The sequence below is a fragment of the Nicotiana attenuata genome, unplaced genomic scaffold, assembly GCF_001879085.1.
Source record: "Nicotiana attenuata strain UT unplaced genomic scaffold, NIATTr2, whole genome shotgun sequence".
Lineage (NCBI taxonomy): Eukaryota > Viridiplantae > Streptophyta > Magnoliopsida > Solanales > Solanaceae > Nicotiana > Nicotiana attenuata.
In genome coordinates, this window is record NW_017672909.1 from 148,613 (window position 1) to 159,284 (window position 10,672).

Consider the following 10,672-nt stretch of genomic DNA (forward strand, 5'->3'; position numbering starts at 1 on the left):
TATAGGAGAACACCTGATCTAGGACTATTAAGGTGTGTTGATACCAAAGAAGCTTCCAAATTGCTCGAGGAAAGACATGCCGGGACCTGCTGTCCACATATGAATGGTTTTGTTCTAGCTAAGAAGATACTCAGAGCCGAATATTTTTGGATGACTATGGAAATAGATTGCATCTGGTATGTCCAGAAAGGCCACCAATGCCAGATACATGCAGATATGATACGAGTGCCTCCAAACGAACGCAATACAACAAGTGCACCTTGGCCTTTTGCCGCCTGAATGTCATTGGTCCAATCGAACCCACTGCTTCAAACGGGCACAGGTTCATTTTAGTGGCCATCGATTACTTCACAAAATGGGTAGAGGCTGCATCTTACAAATCCGTAACCAAGAAGGTCATTGCAAATTTTGTCAGGGATCGTATTGTTTGTCGATTCGGGGTTCCCGAGTCCATCATCACTGATAATGCCGCTAATCTCAATAGTGATCTGATGAAAGCCATGTGTGAAACTTTCAAAATCAAGCACAAAAACTCCACTGCGTACAGACCTCAAATGAATGGAGCCGTGGAAGCTGCCAACAAGAACATAAAGAAGATACTAAAAAAAATTGTAGAAAATTACAAGCAATGGCACGAGAAGTTACCATTTGCCTTATTGGGATACCGTACCACAGTCCGCACATCAACTGGGGCAACTCCCTATTTGCTGGTTTATGGTACCGAAGTTGTCATTCCCGCTGAGGTAGAAATTCCTTCTTTAAGGATCATACAAGAAGCCGAACTCAGTGATGCAGAATGGATAAGGAGCTGCTATGAGCAATTAGCCCTCATAGATGGAAAAAGGATGAATGCAGTGTGTACACTATTTCTAAAGGAGAAACACAAATATTTTGAGCGGAAAAGAGTGGGGGCATACCTCTTTCATTTCGCTAAGTCCCTGTGTGCGGCCTGGACGGCCCTTCCATAAGTCGAGGGGGTGGTGGAATGGTGGTTCTGACATAGGGCTTATGCCTATCTCGGTTGAGGCGTGGTCCAGGCTGATCTCTTCGACTGTCATTACGACGGTCTTTCCTTGGCTCTATTTGGATTGATGTTAAACGTTGGGTTGGACCGTTAAGGTTGTCATCGTCTGCTCACCTCGGCATAGTAGGCGTTGTAAATTTCTTCCCAACTGGTGGGAGGGTATTTCATGAGCCTGCTTAACAGCTTCCTGGTTGCTCTTGACCCATTTCTGTTCAACCCATTTTGGAAGGCTGCTACCGCCATCCCTTCTGATACATTTGGTAAGCCCGTTCTCACCCTGTTAAACCGAGCGAGGAAGTCCCTGAGTCCCTCGCCTGGCGAATGCCTAACAGAGAATATGTCGTTCACCCTGGCCTCTGCTTTCTAAGCTCCGGCGTGGGCGGTGACGAACTTATCAGCCATTTCTTCAAACGTTGTTATGGACCGTGGTGGTAGTTGTGAGTACCAGGTTAGGGCTCCTCCAGTTAGGGTTTCGCCAAACTTTTTTAGTAGCACTGACGGTACTTGCTCCTTTGATAAATCGTGGCCCTTTACTGCTGTGACATAGTGAATGATGTGGTCTTCTAGGTCTGTGGTGTCATCGTATATTTTTAAATATAGCGGCATTTTGAAGGTCTTGGGTATGGCATGCGGGGCTGCCGCCTTGCTATACGGTTGTTCAATGAATCGGCTGACGTCTCGTTTTGGTAGCAGTTTCGGAGCTACCGGTATCTTAACGACCCTTTCTTGATGTTCTCTCATCTGGTCACGAAATGCATTATTTTCGTTTTCCATTTCTTCCATTTTTTTTAAAATGGCTTCCAGTGCATTATTGCCTACATCAACAATGGTGTGAGTGTTACCTGTTGGGGAAGCTGGTTGCTAATCGGTGATCATTACGACATCTGCCGGTGTGGCATTTTGGTTTGCTTTTTGAACGGGGTTGTCGAGTATGTCATTGAGGGTACTTGTCAGCCACTCCTCCAACAGTTTATTCACTGCCAATGGTGCTTCCTCAGCTGTGGATGTGGAAGCTCCTCTTTCGCGTGAAGCGGTTACGCTTTCATGAGGAGGAGGTGAATCACTCCGCCTTGGCATAACGCTTGGCGTCACATTCTCATTGCCTTTATTGCCATCATCGTTGATGGTGTTCAGAATGTTTGTAGGGACACCTACTATTCCTTTCTGTCTTGCATTTCCTTTTACTGCCATTGTTAGTTTATGCAAAGCGAGGAAAAGATGGTTGTCCCTTTTTACGATCTAGAAAAAACTAAACTTTAACTAAAAAATCCCAACAGACGGCGCCAAATTATTTGACCAAAAAATATTAAGCTCTTTGATTAAATCAATTAATAATGATAAGAAGAGTGAATCTTAGTTACGGATAATAAAATCTAGATCGAATACTAAATGAAGGAGGCAAGATGGATGATGTTAGTTAGTAAGTTTGAGCTGATCAAATGCTCATAAATGCAACAACATGAATGTGCAATAAATATAGATTGATGTGACTTAGCGTAACAAAAAGGGATTTACTTCTCAATAATTGTGAGACTCAAACGATTCCTTCCTCTAACAACAACGTGGAATGAATGGATTAATAGAGAGTTCTGGGATCCTTGGATCTTGCAAATATAGAACCGAAAATGTGAGTTTGAACAAGGTAATCAATTAATAAGACAACTTTTGTATATTCTCAGGTCAACTCTTTGCATAAAAAGTTCTCTTATCAAGAAGTGAAGATCCTCTTTTGTTCTCTATCTCTTCCTATTTATAAGGGACATTCTCCAAAAACCTTAAAAAGTACAAAGCAAGCAATATCCAAAGGAATATTCCTTGTGTCTATATTTGAACTTATGCTACTGTTGTCTCCTCATCCTAGCTGTTCATCTTTGGCATCAACCGTCTTGAGAGCAACCCTCAGTTGTTATACCATGGTCGACCCCGTCCTTTATCTTACTTATACATTACCACCGATATGCCAAATTTGGACCTATATATCCAGTTTCAGAGGTGGATCCAGAATTATAAGTTTATGGGTTCTTACAATGATATCAAGTTAATATACAATAATATTTGAACTTCGGTTCGTTGGTCCGATTATTTTTTATAAAAAAATCATCGGACCAACAGATTAAGTTCCGAGCTAAATATTATTATACATTTAATGAATTTTTCGCAAAATACAGGATCTACACAAAAATTATTGTGTCCACGTGAACCCATAACCTTTATAATAGATTCGCAACTGGTCACAGAATTGAACAGAGACGAGGCTAAAATTTTGAGTTTATAGGTTTTGAATTTTAAAAGAGGCATTTTGCTGCAATTTGGATTACTTATCTTTTCATACTAAACTATTGAGTTCTGCTGAATCTGTACACAGGCTTATGGTGCCGCCTCTGACTGAACTATACAATTAGTTCATTTGTAACTCCAATTCAAAAAAAAAAAGAAAAGAAATGGGAACATAACAATTTTTATTTGTGTTATTACCTTGTCTCGATTTTGATCTTTGTACATATTTAACCTTCTATTAAACAGATGAGCGATTAATGGCCCAATCGCTGGCGGAACTTAAACGTGCAACAGACCATTTAATACTCTTGTATTTAATTTAGGTATATATCATATCATATCATATCATCATCACATAGTTACATCACACAATATTATAAGCATGAAGATTAAAAATTTGAATGTGAAAGACCAAAATAACCCTATACTATTATTGGACTTTTATGCCCTTAAAGTTATTTTGATAATACCTTCAATATTAATAACAAAAGTTAGTTTTGTAACATTAAATTTGACTTGGGGATTATCAAAGAATTTAGTAAGGTCCATGTATCTAAATTCTTCACTTTACAAAGTAAGCTCTTTAACTTCAACGTATAATAATTTTTTGAGCTAACATTTACAGTTTTTAAAAAATCAAATAATTTTTTTGAGCTAACATTTTATCTTCTCCTTTTATTTTTCTTAGCTTGAATAATTAGATTGTTATTAGAAATGATTGCTAAGCGCAATCTTTTTCTTATAAATACAATCATGATTCAAAGCGTTTTACCATCAATGTACAAGACGATATAATTTTTTTACTAATTATACCCACACATCAGAGGCGAATCCAGGATTTAAAGCTTATGGGTTCCTATAAAGACCTTAAGTAAATATACAATAAGTAAATGGGTTCACAATCAAATATTTATGAATATTTAGTGAATTTTTTTAATACATATACAGGGTATATGCAAAAGCTACTGGGTTCACCGGAACCCACATTCAATAGGCTGGATCTGCCCCTGACACACACACACACACACACTCTGTCTCTCCTTTTTCATTTATGTGAATCTATTTGAGGAGTTTAAGAAAAAATAGAAGATTTTTGAAATTGTAATATAAAATAAGACATATTTGCATAAATTAAATTATTTCTAAATATGGAAAGACGTTATTCTTTTTAACACGGATATTCCTTGAGCAAAATCAGATATGTAGGGAAAGAAGAAAGGTAAAATGAATTCCTTAATTCGTCTAGTACTTGCAATGAATATAATGGAATAGAAGTTTAATGCTAGCAGTTCAGTTTTTATATTTGCTCTATTGATTTAAGACAAGCAGTAACTAGAATACTTAAATGAAAATTCACATGTCTTAAGTAAATTCTGAAGCGAATAAACTATAAAAACTTCATAAATTTCGCATTATCTTTTAAAATGGGTCGTAAAACGGCTATTTGTACACTTCGCCCACTCTCTACAGACAACAGGCCCGAAGTATACACGATCGAGCATTTTTTTACTAGTATTTAAGAAAATGATACTATTCTTTGTTTATTTCATATATGGCAGATTCTTTTAATAATACTAGCATATGTAAAACGGAAAAGGGTTCAAAATGCCCCTAAACTATTGGAAATGGTTTAAAAATACCCTTCATCCACCTATTGACCTAAAAATACCCCTTCATCCACCTTTTTGGTTCACGTATGCCCTTTGGCCGTTAGGTCAATGCTGAATTAAACATAACTATTATTCTTTTTGTAAAACTTAAAAAAAAAATATTTCACAAAATATTTTCGTTTTTTTAAACTAATGCACCAGTAATCCCACTAATTTAGTAAAATCTTCTTTTTTTTCTTTTTTCAGTTTTTACAAAAAACAATTCAGTTTTTACAAAAAAAAAAAAAAATCATTTTTTTCAGTTTTTTCAAAGCATTTTTTTTCTATAAACTGGAAAAAAAAATTGTAAAATCAGNATTGTAAAATCAGAAAAAATGTTTTTAATAAAATATTTTCATTTTTTAAAAACTGAAAAAATATTTTAAACAAAATATTTTCGTTTTTGAAAAATATTTTTTTCTTTCTTTCAGTTTTTCTAGAAAAAAGAAAATATTTTTTCTTTTAAAAAAAAAACTGAAAAACGAAAATAAAACGAAATGTTTTAAAAATACTGAAAAAAATGAAAAAATTTCAAAAACGAAAATATTTTGTTGAAATTTTTTTTTTCAGTTTTTGAGAAACGAAAATATTTTATTAAAAATATCTTTTTTTCTGTTTTTACAATTTTTTTTCAGTTTTTACAAAAAAAAAATGCTTTAAAAAAACTGAAAAATATATTTTTTTTTTGTGAAGACAGAATTATTTTTTGTAAAAACTGAAAAAAAATAAGAAGACTTTACTAAATTAGTGGACTATTGGTGCATTAGTTTAAAAAAAATAAAAATATTTTGCAAAATATTTTTTTGAAGCTTTACAAAAAGAATGATAATAATTTTAGTTTAGCATTGACCTAACGGTACAAGGGCATAAGTGAACCAAAAACGTGGATGGAGGGATATTTTTAGCTCAATAGGTGGATGAAGGGTATTTTTAAACCTTTTTCTAGTTTAGGGGCATTTTAAACATTTTGCGTATGTAAAACTAATGTGTGCAATTAATGAGTAATACAAATCATGGGATCCGTTTTATCCTTATCTACTTTTTAACATTCTCTCTCCTCCTCCTTTCTATCTTAGTGCCTTAGATTTAGCATTCAAATCTATCTCTCCTTTTCTATTATGAATTTATGTCCTTTATTTTAACATTCAAATATTCTCTAAATATTTCTATTACTCCAAATATTTATATATATGGTATAATATGTATGTATATATATAAATAAAATATATCATGTACATTATTTATACATATATTATACCAAATATATATGTATTATTTATTCCTATATTATAAAAACATAATATGTCATATATGTATTATTTATTCCTATATTATACCAAATATACATGTCCCATTGGTCCAATTTTCCTTTAAAATAAATTAAATAAGCATCAAAATTAGGATGAATCCCCAATTTGAGGCGTGGGAAATAGGCTTCAAGACATTTCCATGCATTTTTCAAGGGATTGATTGAGATGAAAGTGGGATTTATTTTAAGGTAAGTTTTAAGAAATGTAATTAATTAGTTGCCAGTTCTGTTAATTAGTATTTGCTGCTAGGATTCTGCAGTATTTTCTTAAATATTGCCTATTTATGTTTTTTCCTCTTAACGGGCCTAAAGTAAAAGCCCAATATATTTAGTCTTTTAGGCCCATCCTTAACAAGCCCAAAGCGCTCCTCTACGCTCAAAAGTCTTACCTCCTCCAATCTCAACTCTCTCTCTCTCTCTCTAGACTGTAAAATCCACCATTATCGTTAGGGTTTAAGACCTCATTCTTACACTCTCTTCTTCATAAACAACATGACAACCTTAAACCCTGTCTGTTCCAAAACAAACCAAATTCACAAACAATTCCTACATTATCAACGTCCAATTTATGCTAAACCCATTTCTTGTCTCTCTTTTAGAACACCACCCCCACCATTTTCCACCTCTTTCTTCTCCATTAAAGCCTCCTCTTCTCAAAACCCTAAACCCATTATCCCTCAAAACCCTAATGAAAAATCTCAAAACCCGTTCTCATTCCTCAAGCCGACACTCGTTGCTACAGTTACTACCACTGCCCTTATCTTTTCAAGATTCTATTTTTTCCCGAAACCTTCAATTTCTGCTCAGAATTTTGCTCCTCCTTCTGCTGCTGTGGAAACTGATGTGGGAGAAGCAGTTTCAGATGAGGAAAGAGAAAGGGCAATTGAGGAACACTTGGTTTCGAACCCGGATGACGTGGAAGCATTAAGGAATTTGATGGAAATTAAGATAAAGAACAAGAAAATGCTTGATGCTATTAGCATTATTGATAAGTTGATTGAGGTGGAACCGAATGAGTCCGAATGGCCATTGATGAAATCCCATTTGTATGTTAACATTGGTGAGGTTGAATTGGCCAAAGTTGGGTTCAATGAGATATTACAAAAAGACCCTTTTCGTGTCGAGGCGTATCATGGGCTGGTTATGGCTGCTTCGCAAGATGAATCGATTGAAGATTTGAAGGGGATTGAGAAAAAGATTGAGGAGGGGATGAAGTTGTGTAAGAAGGAGAATAAAAAGAGTGACTTGAGGGATTTTAAGCTATTGCTTGCACAAATCCGAGTGATCGAAGGGAAATATGAAGATGCATTGAAGGTATACGGGGAGTTAGTTAAAGAGGAGCCTAGGGATTTCAGGCCTTATTTGTGTCAAGGGATAATATACACATTGTTGAGGAAAAGCAGCGAGGCTGAAAAGTGTTTCGAGAAGTATAGAAGACTTGTACCACAAGGGCATCCCTATGCTAGGTATTTCGATGAGAATATGATCGCAACAAAGGTTTTCGCACAGAAGGTGGAGAATGAGAGAGCTGGGTCGAAAAGTTGAATCGAATAAGGGTTTGGTTCAGTTGAAGTTCAAGACTGGATGATAGAGGTATGGTGGAAAATGGTTTGCTTTATATGTTATTAGCTTGATAATGGTTTTAGCTTACTAGATGTTTCGATTTAGTTTGTGTGCTTTGCATAGATTGGTTGTTCTATCAGTTATGGATTAGCTATTAGGGTCAGAAAAGGAAAATTTTTGTAAGTGAGGAGAATGGTGCTCAGGCTCGTTGATTATCAGCAGGTTCTTGAATGATGTAATATCATAGTTCATTTAATCAAGAATGAAAGGGTGAATTATGCTTTGTGATTTTGTCTTAGTACTTTTGAAATTTCTAACAATGTGCTTGATATGAGTTGTCCTTATCCAAAAAAAACGTGCTTTATATGTGTTGTGACTTTGAGGTGGAAGACACAGAGACTGCATGTGAAATTTTGCTGCTATAGAGTAACAGATATGTAAAGAGCAGTTTGAGGAATGACTCTGCTTCATTGTCAAAGTTCCGGTTTTTTCCATCCATAGTTGAATGTTCTGGATTCGGTTTTAGTATGATCTCATCAATAAACCTTACCCTGTGTGTTTTAGTGAATTTTTGTTTAAACTTCACTTGGTCCTTCCATTCCGAAGATAACTAGTTTTGAACCATTCTAACCATCAGTGCTTTAGAATATTTCTTTATGGTGTTTTGTTGTCTGATAAAACATGTACCATACCGCCACATTTGATCATGTTACATGGTGTCTGGTGCGGGCCCAATGCCCTTTTGAAAATCCGAAGGGCTGAGTGTCGTCCACGCCCGGTTGTATTCATAACCGCACCAGATCTCCAAGGGGAAAAAGTGAAAACTCACTGTCTCGAAGGTTTAACTTTGTTTTGACAAGTCGACCTTAGAGATAAATAAACATGACCCATGACCGCAAGGTCGGGTCTAGATCCTTATCCTTGTAGAGATGCGAAAGAGGTTTGCAAGAATACTAGGTTAGCGAGCACAATTTGAGATGAGCAGGCATTTTTGTTACTGCAGTTGTTTCCTGGAAAATGTGTTGGATGTTCCTAAGCAGTTATTATGTTCTTGCCTCGAGTGTTGTCAAAGGAGCGCTTAAAGCGCACTTAAGCCTTAAAGCGAGGTCCGAAACATGTTGAGCGTTTCTCCTCGCTTTAGGGCGCTTCAGTGTCATCATCGAGGCTCACTTTAAGGCATACTTCCCCTTGCCAGTGAGCGTTATCCAAAGAGCCAACATTGAACAGTTGATATTTCACTTTATTCTAGTTTTTTTTTTCTTCAATTTTTTTGTCCATAGATTTGTTATTCATATGTATGATATATTTTTGTATTTTCTTCTTCATTAAAGCCCACATTTTATTTGCGTTTTGCGCTTAAAGCCCCAATGGACCATAGCGCTTTTTACGCTTTTCGCCTTTGATAACACTAGACTTGACGTGGCTTTGTGTGGATAGCCACCTTAAATATGTATTGTTCTTTCTTGTCTTGCAGTGTGTTTATGCTTGTTTTATAGTGGTCATTGTTCAGTTTAAATTTTGCACAACTTTGTTGTTAATTGAGTTGTAGCTCAACTTGGCACTGGCTGCAGATCTTGTTTTCCTTGCCGGTTTAGCCTTCATCCTAGGTACTGCTTTTTTTTTTTTTGGATTATTTATCTGTTTGTGAATCATCTTTGTGGTTTTACTTTTGTATTTTGATCAATTGACATAAAATAATACTCATGGAATTATGTAGATCATGGAGTCCATTGATGATATTTCCTTTTTGCTGTCCGGTATTTATTTTATGTAATGAAGTTTGCTATTTTAGCTTAGGGTCTATCAGAAACAGTCTCTTTGCCTTTCCAGGGTGGGGGTAAGGCTGCGTACATCCTACTCTCCCCAGACCCTACTTATGGGATTACACTGATGTTGTTGAATGAAATTTGCTATTTAAAGGGACAATTCATTTCACTGTTGAATCCCGAAGTTAAGCTTGATGTTTCTTCTCACTACCCCTTTGGATAGAGAGTTTTGGCGCTATCTATTTAGAATTCATATACTACATTAGTTTTTGTGTGCTCCCTATGTTTTTTCTTTTACATGACAATGATTGACATGTTAATATAATTTGAGTACTTTTTGTAGGCAGTGGAAGAAATATTTGAAAAGTTACTTTAATACAGGACATTGAATCAAATTTTAAAGGGGTTTTGACACAGCTACCCACAAAAATAAAACTATTTACCCTTGTCTACGTATTTGTTTTTCTACCCATAAACTAATTACATTTCCTACCCATAGTAGTTTTTGTGGAGAATTTTTTCTTTATTCTCCAATTCTTTTTTGTTTCTATGCTTCTTTTCTTCTTTTTTTCTTTTTTTTTTCTTTTCTGCTTTTCTTTTTTCTCGTTTTCTTTTTATTTTTTTATTTTTTCCTTTTCTAATTTCATTTAACTTCTTATTTTTTTATATTCTTTTTCTCTTCATAATCTAATTTCATTTACCATTTTCACTATTTTTTTATTATTCTTTTTTTATACAATAAGAAAAATAATTGATATAGTAAATATTTGTTGACCTTTTTTTAATATAACTAGTACAATATACCTTTTATTCTATTTTTTAAATTCAATTATAAACTGAAATAATATCAGTTGTCACTTGATCTAATACACTGGATATCACATTGACTGCTGTTGAGCATCATAAATTACATAATCAAATTCTAAGAATCAACACGTGGTTGCCATGCAAACCTTGATCTCCTTCCCTATAAATATCAATACACACTCTACCATTAGCAGTAATACAACCAGTTATAGAGCAAGAAAACATAATCTACGGCAACCAAATCTCCATATATACTAGTTAGAATAAAAATGATAAT

General features: G+C 34.9%; 1 protein-coding gene across 1 annotated transcript; it reads left to right on the forward strand.

Annotated features, from left to right (window-relative positions):
- Positions 1-6,624: 6,624 nt before the first annotated feature.
- Positions 6,625-8,113, forward strand: LOC109214906 (protein SLOW GREEN 1, chloroplastic-like). The gene has a single exon (XM_019378867.1). The coding sequence runs from the start codon at positions 6,752-6,754 to the stop codon at positions 7,802-7,804; it is 1,053 nt and encodes a 350-aa protein (XP_019234412.1). The 5' UTR covers positions 6,625-6,751; the 3' UTR covers positions 7,805-8,113.
- Positions 8,114-10,672: the final 2,559 nt, after the last annotated feature.

Excerpts from the sequence above, each read along its gene's own strand:
- LOC109214906 (XM_019378867.1), top strand. The coding sequence starts at position 6,752 with ATGACAACCTTAAACCCTGTCTGTTCCAAAACAAACCAAATTCACAAA.